This window comes from Saccostrea echinata, unplaced genomic scaffold, assembly GCF_033153115.1.
Source record: "Saccostrea echinata isolate AGI-Se365-2 ecotype Australia unplaced genomic scaffold, CSIRO_AGI_Sech_v1 ptg000016l, whole genome shotgun sequence".
NCBI classification, from domain to species: domain Eukaryota; kingdom Metazoa; phylum Mollusca; class Bivalvia; order Ostreida; family Ostreidae; genus Saccostrea; species Saccostrea echinata.
In genome coordinates, this window is record NW_026889765.1 from 23,982,484 (window position 1) to 24,000,761 (window position 18,278).

Genomic DNA, 18,278 nt, shown 5'->3' on the forward strand with positions numbered 1-18,278 from the left:
TGTAAAATCAGTTTTGTGAGCTTTGTTCATGAATGTTTAGTGAGAATTATTATAATTGTAACTTTTTTTGAGAAACATATCCTTAATCTTATCTGTTTTTTAAAATATTTATGTTTCTGCATCATATAAAGGTAGAGGTTGATTTTATTTTGCATTGAATACTCACGCAGATTAGCTTTTTACCACTTCTCTACTTTTTTTTGGGCCGGGGGGGGGGGGGGGGGGGGGGCTTATTTTTCAAAGTTACAAATAGTCTATAAGTACTTGACTTAATTAAATCTCAATTCTTAAATAAATTCATAATTTAATTCAAAGCTGACATTTGGGGGAAAAAACATGAAAGAAGCACATCCAAAAAATTGAAAGATCACATTTCAATCAAATTTTCATTTAAATTAATAACCTGACTGTAACACCCACTGAAAGTGGGAAAAAACACAATATCTGTCAAAAAAGAGAAACAGAGAACCTTCAACTGCCTTGAAAAATTGACACAGTAACCGGGCTTTCAACTTCAAACAGATTTTATTCTGGAAAACACATGTTACATAATTAATCTGAAGTTGAAGACAAGTTCATGATTTAATACATAGTAATGTCTATTGCACTTTTGTTCTACTTACTTGGTCATTAGCCAGTAGAAAACAAGGTGAAAGGTCAGGCTGGGTCACATGTTCACAATTGATTCCCATTCCTGTTAACATGAGGGTTAGAATTTCAAACCGTGCAGGATTTGACTTTTTCAACTGGTTAAACGAGTCCTGTGTCAGGGCTACATCTGTCGGATCCTGATCGAGCAACACCTACAGAAGAATCATGACTCTTGTTACAATCCCTCGAAAAGCAAGTAGTAGGTCCGACAATTGTACGTTGGTAATTCAATATGACTCTCACAAATTAATGTACTAGCTTCTAGCACTGATAAACTCCAATTCCCCTATTCAAAGATTTAGAATTATAGTTAATACATGTTTTGCGTATTATCTGGAGGTATTAAACTTCCACATCGTGTTTGTGCCATCCCTAATGTAAATTGTATACAATTTTATTCTCTCAATCTGTATAACTTTAAAACAACACCCACTCCCCCCCCCCCCCCCCCCAACAAAAAAAAAAAAAAAAAAAAAAAAAAAAAAAAAAAAAAAAACCAGATGCATGAATATGTACACATTTTTTCATCTATTTTGGTTGTTAATGATGCAAATATCAAATTTCTAAAATATTAAGAAATTGTAGGCTTTCTATGATGTTCAAAATTCTACAGTTTTGGCATCACCCTTTTAAATATATGCAACTTTTTATAAATTTATTGGAGATTATTGATAATTAATATATAATTTTGATTAAAAATTAAAATCTATTTGGCTAAACTCATTAATTTTACATATAATGAACATGACAAACTTTTTTTTTTTTAAATAATTTTTTAAAAAATGTTATTTGTATTATCATAATTATCTATCCTTAACCAGTTTGAGCTGAAGATATAATTGTCAATTTGGTATAAATTTCTTAAATGTTCATCAGAATTACATAACACAGACAGGTATCATGTGTTCTACAATGCCAATGCTAAGAAATCATGCATTAGACTCTTTGAATCAAGTTGCTAGTAATAACATTAGCATAAAGAACCTTCAGTATATATCACAACAAAATCCAGAAAAAAAACCCTTTCATCTTTATATTTACAGTTCCAATTTTACTTGTCAAAGAAGAAGGTACGGTTTTAGCTTTATTGTGCCCTAAACAGAATTATATCTTCAAAAAGTTTTGAAACTGGCTTAAATATTAGTTGAGTATATGACTGTGATAAATCAGGAAAGAATATGGCTTGAAGGAGTACCATTCTGGATATATGACGTCATTAATTTGATGCATTTCTTTATTTTAAACAGAAAAAGCCTCAAAATGTCCCATTTCAAGGGTTATTTTCCTTGAGAAAATAGTGTCCACAGCCGTCGCCCACTTTAATTTTCGGATACGTTGTGTAATTTTATTTGAAAAATCACATATCTCAAAATCTTTGTGGGTGATGCCTGTGGACAATATTATCTCAAAGAAAATTCCATTGAAAATTGGTGTTTTCTGCAACTTTTCAAGAAAATACGGGAAAATGCACAAGTTTATGACATCACAATTAGCATTTAGAAGGTCATATGAGAAAAAGATTTGTATGACCTTTCTGCATGGAATTTCAATGATTCAGAAAGCATGAGTTTTAATTTTTTTTTTTACATTACTTTCATTTTTAAGAAAAACACAGGGCAAGATTTGTATTGAAACCCTACCTTGTTCTTTGTCATACCATGCATATATATAGGGTATAAATAAATTCTGGTTTATGTAAATTATTTATCTCTTCATATGTTGAACTGCAAGAGACTCATATGTACAAAAGAAAATATTACAAAAATTTGAAATGCTTATTGGAGTTAATTGACCCTTTTTTGGTATATACAGTCCAATATCCTTTCAATTGAGAATTTTCAGTGGAGAAAATTGCAAAATTTGGAAGTATTGACGACTTAATACATGTCATATTATGTTTCACCATAAAGACAGATAAATTGTAGGATTATCCTCTTTTCACACCTTTAAATATCATTTAAGTCTCAAAATTTAAGATTTTAATAAATAGCACTGAAAAATTCAATGTGCTTGTCATTTAGGAATGTAGACCTTGATATTTTGAGAAAAAAGAATAAATTTTCAATTCGTAATGGGTCCTTTCATATGACCTGCAGGCAATAGATATAATCAAATGATTGAATAGCTCCTTGTGACAATCATCAAAGCACTTCATATACCATAATTAAATTAGTGGCCCATAGGCTACAAAGCTTGCCTGAGCTAACAAAGACTTATAGTAAGTAGCAAGCTTAAGTAATATGACAAATTATTATTTCAACAAAGAAAGTTTCTGACATATTTGCTTTATATTTTGGAAAGTCTTTAGACCCTATTAAGTAGTTCCTTTTGGACAATACATGTACTTGGTGATAATGCTTGAATATCAATTTGTTAAATTGTCTGTTTTACCAAGGTATGACTTTGTGCACTTAAAATTGTATCAGTTTTATTTTTAAAGTTTGATTTCCATTTTGTCTTGAATTCTGTTCTTAAAAGTTTTGTTTTATATTTAACATTATTATCTTTTTTATGCCCCTGTAATTGAAGATTCGGGGGCATATAGTTTTTGCTCTGTCCATCTGTTTGTCTGTTAATCTGAAGAAACTTTAACCTTGCCCATAACTTTTGATTGGTTGGAGATATGGCTTTGATATTTCACATGTGTATTCCTTCTTTGGGTACTAATATATTTGATGTCTTGACCTTGGAGTTTGACCAACTTTTGCAAAATTTTACCAAACTTCAACCTTGGCCATAACTTTTGAATACTTGGTGCTAGGGCATTCACACTTCACAAAACCTTTCCTTGGGTACAAATATTTTTGACCTAAACCTTCGAGTTTGACCTACTTTTGAAAAAAACTTAACCTTGGCCATAAGTTTTAAATGGTCGGTGCTAGGGCTTTTATATTTCACAGGTGTATTCATTGTGACAAAACCTTCTCTTTAACACCATTTTTGACCCTTTTCCTTGACCTTAAAGTTTGACCCTACTTTTGAAAAACCTTCTTCTTGGAAATATCATTTGAATGGATGGTGCTAGGACTTTCATATTTCACAGGTGTATTCCTTGTGATAAGACCTTTCTTTGGGTACTATTTTTTGCCCTCTTGACCTTCACCTTTTAATATGACTTGCATTTGAGAAACTTTAACCTTCGACATGACCTGCCCTAAGGGGGCATCAGTGTCTAACAAAAATATCTTGTTTTCAACTTGCATGATCCATGAATTCATATTACAACATGTACAATATATGACAGCAACCAAACCATAAATATCCTTTTTGCTGCCCAAGATAGAAACTTTCTTCATTTTAAAATATATTTTTGTGAAAATATATGCTTTGCTCTTCAATGGCACAACTGCAAACTTTTGCCCCTCAGTTAAAATTTCTTTTTACATTTTAATAAAAAAAAAAAAAGATTGTATGAATTAAACATGGGCTGTGAAGGCAGTCCTTATAAATGTAAAATGTGAAAAAAAAATCAGAAGGAACAGATAAATTTATTGTTCTTTGTGGTTTTAGATATTAAATAAATGTCAATTATTGAAAAGTTCAAGGATAGAATAATTATGTTCAAGCATGATTGATAATCAAAATTTTTCTATATTTCCTAAATTTTTTCTGAGAAATGAGAGCATTTCGAAATCAAGAAAAAATAATTTTATCCAAAACCACATTTGCCAAGCACTCCTAATATTCAAAAGTATTTAGATCAGTTATTAAAAAATTAAGAGTTAATTAATCTGGTTTCGAGAAAATATGCTTTTTTAAATGAAATAATGGTGTTTTTGAAAATCAGATTGGTTTTTTTTCTTATTCAGTCCTTCCACATATAGAGTGAGACTCTGATCAAACTTGAAAGATTTTTCATTTTCAATCATCATTTTGGGAATTAAGATAGCCCAAATTTTTTTAACATGTTGAAAAGTTTTTAATCACTGATTTACTTTCATGTTTCCATTAAAGATTAAGAAAGAAAGAAGTATAAGCCTAATTGTTTGGCCCTAATAAGTACATGGAATTTTATGCAAAAAAAAAAAAACCCAACTTAATAAGCAACATTTTCATGACAACTGATGATAAACATTGAACACATTGTTTTTTACTGATAAAATGCTTGATTCATAATAAATTGAGAATTGATCAATTGAAACACATGTAATAATGTAATTATTGTATTTTACATCCATCAATTATTTTTTAATAACTGTAATAACTATCAAATATTTAAAATCAACTTGTTTTCTCAATATCTTTCATAGATTTTTTTCAAACTTTTCGCAAGTCTACTTGTTTCAAACTGAAAATTTCCCTAGAGAAAATAGGGGGGGGGGGGGGGGGGTACTGGGCTTTAGGGTCATAATTTGTCACTGGAAACATAGCCATATATCAGTTACTAAACAAAGTAGAAAAAAGTCACAACTTGGCATATGATACTCTAAATTTGTATAAAGAAAGAAAACACTTTTTCTATATTTGTCATGTCAGATAATTTCTCTTGTTAATGTGTCCTTTAACATTTTCAAAAGATCAATCTAAAAAGAGAATATGTTATTTAATTTACTTATTTTAAAATTCTGAAATACATGCACAATAAACAAGATAAAAGCTATATTTTTGTGGAGTTTTTTTTTCTTCTTATCAATATTTTTAGACTTTATCATTCACACCTTCCTATCTTTCATACCGGGTATTAATTTTAATTCCAATTAATATTGTGTCTATGAGAATTCTACCATGAGTTATCAAAACTTAGTGTAGGTGTATATCCATAAGCTTCTCACACTATTTTTGCACCTTGGAGATATATCAAATAATTCTCCAATAGATATAACAGTAACACAGAATAATCTCGAATTACTTTAGGAATATTAATTTTAATTTCAATATTGTGTTCATGAGAATTCTACCATGAGTTATCAAAACTTAGTGTAGGTGTATATCCATAAGCTTCTCACATTATTTTTGCACCTCGGAGATATAATTCTCCAATAGATATAACAGTAACACAGAATAATCTCGAATTACTTTAGCCTTTGGAATAAAGGCAATGGATTATCCCATTTTTCCCAGTTGCTTTATCAGGCAGTAAAGTATATTAAAAGGTATAGACTCTACATGTCAATTCACCACATGAATCAATATCTCATTAAAATCTCTGCTTGCTTAGATTTTTTCTGCAAAGGTGTTTTTCTCCCATAATTTAAAAGGGGCTTTTTAAGCATTTTAGAAGAATTTTACACTGAAATCTTAAAATTAGTGGGCAAGTAAAAGTTAATTTTTAGAAAAAAAGACCACATTTCCTAAGAGAGAAACTGCCTCAGTCTGTTGGCTGTGATTTGGGGTCACCAAAAACACTGCATAGTGTTATGGTATTACCTGAGACAGTATAGCTTTGCCAGGAATTTGTTCTGGGACATTCTGAGTGACTTCCACTGCTAAAGTCTGCTCTTTGTCATCAGTAGCCAATCCTTTCACAGCTATGTCCGTTCGAGTCGTGTCAATCATGTACGAGTACCGCCCACACAACAAAGGCACATTTTGAATTTTTCCATAGCTCACATTTCTAATTCCAGTTCCCTTGTGGAGTTCTCTTCTAGGCACAAAATTTGCATCTACGTTACTTCCGAAACTGATCAACCTGCCGCCTCTTTCAAAATAGCGACAAATGATGTCATCATTCTGGTCATACAAGTTCTCCTCTGTCAGTACCAGCAGAGCGGTGTTTTCGGCCCAAGGCACCGTGTGAACATCTTCGTGCTTCAGATGATAAATAACATAACAGTCATTATGCACACATTGCTCCAAGACTTGCTTCAGATTCTGAAACTTTCTACTGGCATCTTTCTTTCCACAATACACCACGATGTTAGGAGGTTTAGAAGACTTCAATGCTGTGGGTGGAATGACACTGAGATTATCGGGGTCGAACATGGCCTCCCCTGCCCCACTTTCTGTCATCACTATGTCCATATCCTCTATGTTTGAGTTGTCCATGTCTATCCCGTTTTCAGCCTCCACCCCCTCCCAATCTTGGCTGGAGCTTTCTAGAACATCATGATTGGCCAGACTTGCAGTGTCGGCCAAGGACTCATTTGACCACTGGCTACTTGTGTCCTCCATGGTCTGAATCTCTCTAAGGTCAAGGTTAATCAAGCTTGCTGCCTTCCCTGATGTTTGAACACCTAAAATTAAACAGGGAAAGAAAGATAACTCTAGCTTTACTGCTCACTTTGTCTTTTACACTGATCAAGTTAACATCTCCCACTCAATTAATTCCTTACATAACGATTTTTTTTTCATATGGTATATATAATACTGTACAGAAATATACATTTAATGAATTTCAATTTTTTCCATGTTCTGAATTTTTAATCACATTGTTAAAATACCAGACTCTCATTTTCTTTGCATCAAAATTCAAAATATTATAATTAAGACAAACTTTGATATCAGAATTTTATAAATTTTGACTACTTATTAACTTCAAGACTTACTGATAATTTTATTCACTTGTAGATCTTCTTCCATTATAATACAATTATCCATGAATGATAAACAGAGAGCTAAGAAGTCAGGCTCTGAACACTGCATCACAATCCCAAAGGGTGGACCTGTATTCCAAGCCAGCGGATGACCATGATCCAATATCTATAAATAAAAAAAATTAAAATCAAAGAATCACAGCACCATATACTAGAAAACTGACCAGTCAGCAAGGGCATCAAAGAGGAGATGTACATCTAAAGATGCAGTGAAAGGGATCAGAATATGTTAACTTGATAATTATAAAGGAGATTGATTTTCGTGAAAGCAAACATCACCTTGGCTAGACACAAAACAAACATCCCTTGCAGACAGGGATTTGGTTTTTAAGATTTCTTGCAGTAAGCAAGATAAATTAAACCCAGAGGACTTACTGCAGTTGTCATCACTTTATATCTACTTAGTTTACAAAAGGAACATTTTCAGCAGTTATCTCTCTTTGCTAATTCAGACTTGCATGTCGTTAGGAATCCTCCTCGTTTCCCCAGCTCCCAACCGAATGACACACAGAATCAACTGAAGTATCAGAATGTGTCTTCCCACCCAATCAACCAACATACCAATGAATGACAGCGCTTTTAATTTAGATTCGGCGGGAATCTGGACACAGTTGAAAAGAGAAAATTTCACTGATGCGACACATGATATTTTACCATTCTATTGATGAATTGGGTTTTTGGGATATAGGAAAAATGCAGAGAAGACCCAGAGACCATGAAAAATTAACTTTTTTCCAAAAAAAGTCACTGTGTGTAAATGCATTGCTTCATAGTCATTTAAAAACCCATTTTCCGTATCTAATCATGATAGCATAGTGATATGAGTTGCCTGTCCTTGATAATGGGGAATCAATAAGTTTTGGGTCAATGCCCCAGAGTCTAGTCCTTTGCCAGTTTGAATTATTTACGGAATTTCAAAATAAAATTAAACTTTAATTCTGCTGCACCGAGATCAAAAGCAATTCTTTCAACCCACTAAAATTTTAATACATTTACATTTAACTATATCCTATTATCTGATAACTGTTTTTTTTTTCAAATCATCAGAAGTGTTAAAAATGTTCTTGTAACTGATACATGTAGCATAGCAAGGCCATCACCAAAGGGGGGATGCTTGGGTTGTACATAACCCCCCCCCCCCTTAAAAAATGACCTGAGTGCCAAGTAAAAGCCTCAAATGAGTGAAATAATTTTGCATAGATGTAAAACCATAAAAATCAATCAATTTTATGTGTGAAAATGATTTTCTGAATGCACAGGAATCACCCAAAATGGTACTTATTATATTAAAAAAAAACTTGCTTCAGGGAGGGGACACCCACCCATCCCTACACACCCCTCTCCAGAAACCAAGTGAAGTCCCTGGATCAGCAGGTTTAATTATTACATCTTTTTACAAGGAATAACAATGTAATGTAACATTTTCCTATCTGTGTTGCTTTTGGAAAATCTGCCCAGCTGTGGACAGCTGTCCAAATTGTCTGCTTCATAATAATGATAAATGATTCATATACATGTTCCTGCAGATTACATGCCATATAAGCCCATCTTCTTTGAACAAAATAGGACAATATTTAAAAAAAATATTAGGGGAAAAAAAACAGATTATTTGTGGACATACAGATTAACAGACAGAGGACAGACAGTTATTACTAATGGGCACCTTGCAAATTCTTGCAGCCCAATAACATGCAATCTTATCTACAAATACTCTTTTACAAAGCAATCTCTATGAGCGAAAAATGTCAAAATATGGTATGGACAAGTCTAGTAGCCTTATTATGGCATCACAATTTATAAAGGGGTAAATAAATTTTTAATGTACACTATATGTCTGCATCTTTTACTTCCAGATTTGCAGTTTCTTATCTGACTTTATCCAGTTCCGCCACATCAATTCATCATGAATACAACCCTGATCATCTACACATATAATACAGATAGCATAGCAGTAAGTGAAAATCAGCTTACATGGAATGACTTTTTTGAGGACATGTGCACTTGTTCCTCTGCAAAAGTCTCAAGATCAGCGGGACGGATAGACTCCAGGAGAACTGTGACCTCCTTATCTCTTGCGGTCAACTGAGTGTGACTGATATCTCGACAGTATGCTGTCCATTTCTCCAAGTTTACATGAACCTAAAATTTAATAATTTTAAGTGATGTTAATGAACAGGAGTGTACAAACTGATGACATTTTCAGAATGGAAAAAGATCTAATATGACAGTATATCAGCTGTGTTTTAACACTTGGCCTGGGCACAAATCATGTTCTCTCTCCCTTGTACTTTAATTTGTACTTCATACTAAATCTTCCTTGACCAAAGTGTATGCAATTCAAAGATGCCAGAGCATAATTGGGGAATATTCCAAAACTTGATGTGCACAAGTCATGAAAAAATTCTACAAAACATGTAAACTGTACAGTATGCTTTGATTTCTGCCCTTTTTAGGTAAGAAAGGCTAAATTTTTATTATAGATTCATATATTGTGCATTTTTTTTAAACAGCAATGCTTGCCTATTATGCAAATCTTTAAATATCTTTGGAAGAACTATTAAGTTAAAACAAAATAACAATATGATAAGTCTGAAACATTTATCAATTATAAGTTACTAGTATTACATTATCTGTTTATAAGATACTGTAATACATGGTACATCAACTTGGTCTCAAGGCCACAACTTTTGAAAATAGAACAAGACTTTGATCATATGTTTGTGGTTGAATATTACACAAACTTGCAACTTTAAACATGCTTGTTAAATAAAAAAGAAGATATTCAAAATCTTAACTTTGACTTAATTCTGTTCTGATTAAAATCCTAACTTTGACTTAAGTCTGTACTGGTTAAAATCTTAACTTTGCCTTAAGTCTGTTCTGATTAGAATCTTAACTTTGACTTAAGTCTGTTCTGGTTAAAATCCTAACTTTGACTTAAGTCTGTTCTGGTTAAAATCTTAACTTTGTGCCTTAAGTCTGTTCTGATTAAAATCTTAACTTTTACTTAAGCCTGTTCTCGTTAAAATCTTAACTTTGACTTAAGTCTGTTCTGATTAAAATCTTAACTTTGACTTAAGCCTGTTCTGGTTAAAATCTTAACTTTGACTTAAGTCTGTTCTGATTAAAATCTTAACTTTGACTTAAGTCTGTTCTGATTAAAATCTTAACTTTGACTTAACTCTGTTCTGGTTAAAATCTTAACTTTGACTTAAGTCTGTTCTGGTTAAAATATTTAACTTTGACTTAAGTCTGTTCTGGTTAAAATCTTAACTTTGACTTAAGTCTGTTCTGGTTTTATAGTCTTGGTGCCATTCTAACAGTTAACTTACCTTAGGTACGGTTTGTGAGACAGAGATATCATCATCATTATACACTTCAGTGACGACCAAATTATCCAGCTTTTCCACAAGCTTGGAACAGCTAAGTGACAGCTTCATATTGCCTGTTAAATAACGAAGTTCAACAATCTTGTACAGTGCATGTACATTTGTAACCCACAAATTTGGTCAGCTTCTATACTTCTTTGCTAAAAAATAAATCTATAAATGCCACAAAATGTTTAACAACTTACTTTGATTTGACGTGCTTACTCTTTGAACCACAACACTTCCAACTCGAAGAGAGGCTGAAATACTTCGGTGGATCATTGAGTGACGTAGTCTGTCTCTGTACCATTGATAGGCAGCAAGAATGAGGTAGCCCACAGTGATAAACATGACAAGATGAGGTGTCTATCAACAAACAAAGACAAGAAGGTAGCCCATTGTGATAAACATGACAAGACGAGGTGTCTATTAACAAACGAAGACAATAATGAGGTAGCCCATGGTGATAAACATGACAAGATGAGGTGTCTATAAACAAAGACAATGAGGTAGACCAGGGGTCCAAAGTATTATTGGAGCTTAGAAAATCAGAAACAAGGAGGAGATTAAAGCTTTTAGTAACTGTAAGTGTCATAAGTTCATAACATGCATTATTTAGAATACATTTCTAGGTTTCATTTACAGTCTGTTTCAATAGCAGATGACAAATGTCATCAAATGTCACATTCCATACAATGACAAACATTGATGATAACTGTGTACATATTACTTACATATGTGTTTCTAAGCAACATGTAAAATATCATTAAATCACTGGGGGGGGGGGGGGGATGCTTACAAGAATGTTCAGTTTTGCATATCATCCATTGCATTTCCATAGTACCAAATTGATTTGATCTCAATAAAGAGAAAAATATATTCATCCACATGTAAATGTATAAAACATAGTTCATACAAGTAATAAAAACAATATGTCATGAAGGAACCTGTATTAAATACTCGAGCTCAACAAAGAAAATGGTTTGGGCCTTGGATATCAGCTGTAGCTCAGTGGTTAGAACATCCGAGTGATTAGTGATGTAGGGGTCCCAGGTTCGATTCCCAGTCTAGTCAAACAATTTCTTCTTTCCTATTACATAATTTGGTGCTGAAGTCCTTCCCTCCATGGACTTGCACGTGAAAAGTTCTGCCAAGGGGCAAAAATAACTTGGGTAATTGTCTTTTTGGGTAAAATGTATATTCTTCCCCAATGTGAATGTGATAATTCAGGGAGGGTCGAGTGTAATAGTTAGCCGTGGATAACAGCTTGGATAGTGGTTACAGCACCTGACCAGTGATGCACGCGGCATAGATTCCCTGTCCAGCCATACATTTTCTCCTTTCCTGTTACAATATCCTTGGGCCTTTGATATAAGTATTTGATCTGTCTTTTTTCTATATGATATTCTATTTATTACCCCCATAATCAAATTTAAGTGAGTTTCATATATATTTAACTTTAATTATCTGTTGAGTACTCTATATTTCATTTTTTGGAAATGTCATTGGAATTAATTGATTTATAAATCAGACAGATATTCCCAATCCTGCGCAATAAGCCAAGTGTAACACTTTTATTTTATCCAGAAGGCGACATTTATATTTCTAAAATTGAAAATTTTCTACCTCTATAATAAAATATAATCTAAAAATACTGATTCGCAGTGTGAATATTTCTTTAGGCCATACAAATAAATTTTAAAATCGTTGTCAATGTAACCAATAATTCAATGTTAAATATTAAATCTATTTGTCTATTCCTTTACCTGCTGTCTTTATATAGACAATCTGCAAAACTTACATTTCAGACAGCAATTGCCATTTTGTTGTTAGACTGGAGGAAAAAAAAATGCCTCGTTTGTCGGAAATTATCCCCGGCCGCGATTTTCTCGACTTTCCTCGATTAATACATTAGTACCGGATATCAGATTTGCAGACTAAGAGATAAAACCAATGACGTTAATCCTAGATATTTTCGGACTAATAAAATAATTTATTTGTATAAATATTACGATTTTGGCATGTATTCATGGTATTGCATTCACTTACCTTAATAACGAACAAACAACTAAAATGTGTACAATTTGAAGCTCTCTCTCGCGCGCTCTCTCTCTCTCTCTCTGCGTTCAAAAGAACTTTAGAAGTATAATGTTGAGACTGATTTGAGGATATTTGCAATGGTTTGACTATGACTTCTGGAAATCACGCGAAGCCTCCCGGTCAGTTTTGAAAGCGACGGGGTCAATAAAAGTATAATTGATGCTAATCAACCATTTTCCTCGAAGTATACAATGACAGCAACTTTGAGGAGGTGCATGAAGATTGTTCTTCATTTTTCTTGGATAAAGCCTTAATTTTAACTCTTACACGAAAAGCGGTAAAACTCTGAAGCATTGTTATTACTGGAACTGTGAACTGTCTGAAACCTTTGACCTTAAAATTGGGCCAATGTCAAAGGTCAAAGTCAATGGAAGCAACTTTGAGAAGTCGAATCCTATATATGTAAAGTTGTTAAAGTATCCCCGGGAGACAGGGGTTCGATTCCCCGTCGGGGAGCCATTGACTAGTAATAGTACAGGGGTTCCAGGTTCGATTCCCGGTCCAGTCATATATTGTCTTAATGCCTTTATACATTCCTCATTTCCTGCTACATTTGGTGGCCAGTGGGGGGGGGGGGGAGGGGGGGGGGTAGTTTAGGTTATGTGTAAATTTGTGTCTTCAAGGTCGGAATGTAGAATTTCGGGCTTTACGAACCATGGATATAGACCTTGGTAACTCAGTTGAAGAGCACCTGGCAAGTAATAGTACGAGGGTCTCAAATTCGATTCCCCGTATATATCTTATTTTATTCATTACTCCTTTCCTGCATGCTACAGTTCTTCAGTTATCTCCGATACAATCTGATTAAAATCAGTTCCTTTGATCCGCTCACATAGATCATGTAGCGATCTACGTGAGCGGATCATAGGATCTGATTTTAATCAGATTGTCTCAGATAAAGCTTAAAACTACTACATGAAAAGCCATAAACCTTTGGAGCACCTGCATATTATATAATTGTGATATATTTGACTTCAAAATTGGGCCAAGGCCAAAGTCATTGTAAACAGAGAAATTGCTTATGGCAATTATATGATGTTAACCTGACCCTTTTCCTTCAGATCTCAAGGAATCTTTGCCCATATGCACTTCTTATATAGTATACCTTACTTACCCCCCCCCCTGTCTTAAATAAGTACCGATTTAGAATATTTGCATGCCTTAACACCAAACCAAACTTCCGAGCGTCATACCGGATACCGTAGTCAAGACCCCAAAGAAACTTTCTGAAAAGTTTGATTCCCATTGTTTCATGATCCAGAATTTATAAACACTACATCGGAGAGAAAAAACAACTTCGGTACATGAGCTAGGAACCTGTTAAAATTCTGAAAAAATAAACGGAGAAACAAATTGTACCTTTTTATACCGGGAATATATTCAGAGTCTTCAATCATTCATTAATTGCTATAATTTCGTGATTTTGCTGCCAGCCTTCGTTCGTTTATTTTGCAAATGGAATTTATTTTATTTTTATCTGTAGAATTAATATCTTTCAAAAAGCGATTTTTGGTCAAATAGTAACGTATTTTGTCACTGTCCTGTGAGCTGAAAGCTCAAGTGAGCTTTTCTGATCACCTGTTGTCCGTCGTCCGTTCGTCTGTTTCTTCTCAATAACCACTGGACCAATTTCAATGTTTGGAGGTTCGTGTTTGCTCTGCTCCTATTTTGTATTGTATAATGGACTTTTGAGCTTGAATACTGTTCGTTATCTCCATATATTTCAGCCAAACTTGCCAAAAGGCATTCTTGGGTAAAGGGAATTTAAGTTTTTTCAAATAACGGGGCATGCCCTATTTCAAGATGTATACAAATTGTATACAAATTGGTAAATTAGTGAACATTTGATGTCATCTTTTAAAATTTTTCTCAATATCCATTAGACCAAAAAAGTTGAAACTTATGTGAAACTTTCATTACATAGTGTAGATTCAAGTTTGTTCAAATCAAGACCACCGGGGGTAGGGGGAACCACAATGGACGATCGAAGTTTTACATAGGAATATATAGGAAAAATCTTTAAAAATCTTCATCTCAAGAACAGCAAAGCCATTATTGGTCATATTTATATAGAAGCATTCACAGTTGGTGCAGATTAACATAATAACCTAGTACTTCGGTACTAGCTTGAAAATACGGATATATATTTGATCGCTGTATAGTAATACTTAGAAATTTATTTCAAAATTAAGGATTATCTCCCTCATGCATAGCTCTGATCCTTCGACGTATTTGGCTCCAGTCTTTGGCACCTTTTTCAGCTCTTCCAATTCTTTTAAAATATTTTGGATTCCCAACCTCTCGGCTTAAGCATCACTGAAGAGACATAATTTGTCGAAATGAGCATCTGGTGCATCAAAATTGCAATTGGTACCATATATGATTTACATTCAGGTTTGTTCAAATCATGACCCCAAGGGTTAGGGCGGGGCCACAGTGGACGATCAAAGTTTTACATAGAAATTCATTGGAAAAATCTTTTAAAAATCTTCCTCCCTCTCAAGAACAGCAAACCATGATTGGTCATATTTATATATAAACATCCTCGGGTAGTGTAGATTCAAGTTTGTTCGAATCATGACACCCGCGGGTAGGATGGGGCCACAATGGACGATTAAAGTTTTACATAGGAATATATTGAAAAAATCTTGTAAATATCTTCTTCTGAAGAACAGCAAAGCAATGATTCGTCATATTGATATAGAAGCATCCACAGTTATAGTGTTGATTCAAGTTTGTTCAAATCATGACCCCCGGGGAAGGGATAGGACCACAGTTTACATCTATTAGGAATATATAGGAAAAATCTTTTTAAAAAATCAAATCTTCTTCTCAAGAACAGCAAAGCACATATTTTGACATATAGATTGGACATATACTTTAGTATTTAAATGGAAGCATTCACAGGTACATGTAGTGTGGATTCAAGTTTGTTTAAATTTTGACCCTCCAGGATTAGGGCGGGGCCACAATTGACGATCAAAATTTTTACATAGGAATTCTTGGGAAAAATCTTTTAGAAATCTTCTGAAGAACAGCAAACAGCAAAGCCATGATTGGTCATATTTATATGGAAACACCACAGGTAGTGTAGATTCAAGTTAGTTCAAATCATGATCCCCGGGGTAGGGTGGGGCTACAATTGATGATCAAAGTTCTACATAGGAGTACTAGTGTATAGAAAAAATCGTTTAAATTCTTTTTCCCAAGAACAGCAAAGCTATGATTCGTCATATTTATATGGAAGGATCCGCAGGTAGTGTAGATTCATTGTTCAAATTTTGACCGCCGGGGGTAGAATGGGGCCACATTGGACGCTCAAAATTTTACGTAGGAAAAATCTTCAGAAGAACTGCAAAGCCATGTTTGGTCATAATCTATTCGGAAGATTCCTCAGATAGTGTAGATTCAAGTTTGTTTAAATCATGACCCCGGGGTTAGGGCGGGACCACAATGAAAGTTCAAACTTATAGGGAAAAAAGTCACAGTTAATGAAAGACATACATGTATGTAAGCATCCTTAGTTTTTGTTCAAATCATGCCCCCTTTTAGGTGTGGGTCGGGACCACTCATGCATTTAAACCTTTTCAATACTGATTTTCCCTTTTACCCTAGCCACAGTGCTCAGGTGAGCGATGTGGCCAATGGGCCTCTTGTTTTGCTTGATTGGACTTTTTGAGCTTAATACCTTGAAAGCATTCGTTTTACTCACATTTAATACATATACATGTGTATTTTGATAACTTCATTTTTAGTTGTCCAAGAGTAAAGAAAAGTTGAAAACATAATTTAAAAAAAATCACCAAGATAGCTTCAACTTTTTTGAATGTTATCTGGACATGATTTCCAAAACTTCAGTTAAGGGCAAATAGCTCATTATCACAATAGACTCAATTTATCTAGGAAAGAGGATTTTCTTTGATGGTAGACTTAATCATCGTTCTAGGGCCATATTCCAGGAACCAAAGAATCAAAAGGGAACAAATTTCAAAATGCTGCAAAGTTCTTTAAATTTATTAACCGTACAATTAAATGATAATAGTTATCGTGACTTAGGATCAAACATATTAAGCAAATTAAACACTCATCTGGGTAATGTGAGTCGGTTGTAGCGTGAAATGTGAACATAAAAAACAGCGATTCTTCTCAAAAGTCCATATAAACAATTTTTGCAAATTAGACCTATTGAGAAGTGAGGGATCTTTTTCGTGCCAGCACCGACTGCGACACGGGACCTAGGTTTACACGGTCTCATCCGAAAGACGGTCTCCACGTCCCTCAGTGGGATTCGAACCCGCGACGTAAGGATCAATCCTTACTCCGCAAATTCATAAAATATAGGAAGAGCGACAATAATATTAAAGACAGTTGGAAAAAAGACAAATGTTTCTGTCTTCACCCTTACTTTTTGCTTACTTTCAACCACTTTATACATGTATATATGAATCGAAAACATTATAAAGTTATAAATAATGAAATGCTTTATTTGCTTAAATTGTTCTTAGGGATAATTAAATATCAATTGCACTCATTACCGAAAAAAATTCTATTACCTGCTAAGAGTTATATAATTATAAGGTCACCTGATTCACTAAGGTGACCTATTGCTGTCTGTTTTCGTCCGTCGTCGTACATTTTTAGCTTCTTTTCTGGAACCACTGAACCAATTTCAACCAATTTTAGCACGTAGCATCTTTGGGTGAAGGGAAATAAAAAAAATGAAATTCATGCCCCCCCCCCTCCCGGGGGAAGCCTGAGGGATGGGGCTAAAACCATCGACATTCGTGAAATCGTAAAAAAACATATTCTTTACTTCTGGACATCAAACAGTTAACTTGTTGGCATGATTGTAATCACCACTATAAGCCCTCTACCAAGATTGTGCAATTCATGGCCCCAGGGTCAGCGGTTCTGGTGCTAAGGCGGGGCTGTATAGATCACAGTGAAAATACATTGCTTCTTTTAAAAACTTATTCTCTGCTCCTGGGTATTAAACAAGCTAATTAAGAAAAAAGTTATGATGAACAAGGGTGCCTCTTCAGAAAGTGTGAATTTCATGGCCCCTGGGTCAGGGTTCTGGTGTTAGGGCGGTGCTGTATTGATCATATAGTGCAAACGCATTAATTCTTTTAAAATCTTCTTCTCTGCTCCTGGGTATCAAATAAACTAACTAAGTACATGGTTATGATGAGCAAGGGTGCCTCTTCAGAAAGTGTGAAGTACATGATAAGTACATGTACAAAGTTAAAAATGAAAAAAAAAAAATTATGTGTGATCATGAGCCTGTGCAGGTAAATTGTAATCTACAAAGATTCATCTTCTTGAGGAAACCTAAGCAACTATGAGCTATCTTAAAATGCTAAAAATTTCCGTTGTATTTATTTTTCATTTTTTTTAGTAACCAACTTCTTGCAAAATATAAGCAAACATTTTATTTATGAGTTCCTTTATATCAGTGTGTCAAAGAATTTAAATTTTGGGCAGATGTAAAAAGTCTAAAAATAGAACGATGCTTTTTTTTTAAATAAAGGAAATGCACTTCCTTTCTAAAATATATGTACTTCATTCAATGTATGAATCAGACATATTCTGGATTTAAAGTGTTCCTTTTTCAATTTTCCCCTAG

The 18,278-nt window shown here is 33.9% G+C and overlaps 1 protein-coding gene across 1 annotated transcript in view; it reads right to left on the bottom strand.

Annotated features, from left to right (window-relative positions):
* Nucleotides 1-12,442, bottom strand: part of LOC133188572 (biotin--protein ligase-like) — a 37,165-nt gene extending 24,723 nt beyond the window's left edge. Inside the window, exons 1-7 of the mRNA XM_061324053.1 lie at nucleotides 12,354-12,442; nucleotides 10,759-10,918; nucleotides 10,517-10,629; nucleotides 9,156-9,323; nucleotides 7,137-7,290; nucleotides 6,019-6,824; nucleotides 624-803 (exon numbers count right to left, since the gene is read on the bottom strand). Of these exons, the coding sequence (XP_061180037.1) occupies nucleotides 624-803; nucleotides 6,019-6,824; nucleotides 7,137-7,290; nucleotides 9,156-9,323; nucleotides 10,517-10,629; nucleotides 10,759-10,903 (1,566 nt within the window). The 5' untranslated portion in view covers nucleotides 10,904-10,918; nucleotides 12,354-12,442. The remainder of the gene's footprint in view (nucleotides 1-623; nucleotides 804-6,018; nucleotides 6,825-7,136; nucleotides 7,291-9,155; nucleotides 9,324-10,516; nucleotides 10,630-10,758; nucleotides 10,919-12,353) is intronic.
* Between the last annotated feature and the right edge of the window lie 5,836 nt (nucleotides 12,443-18,278).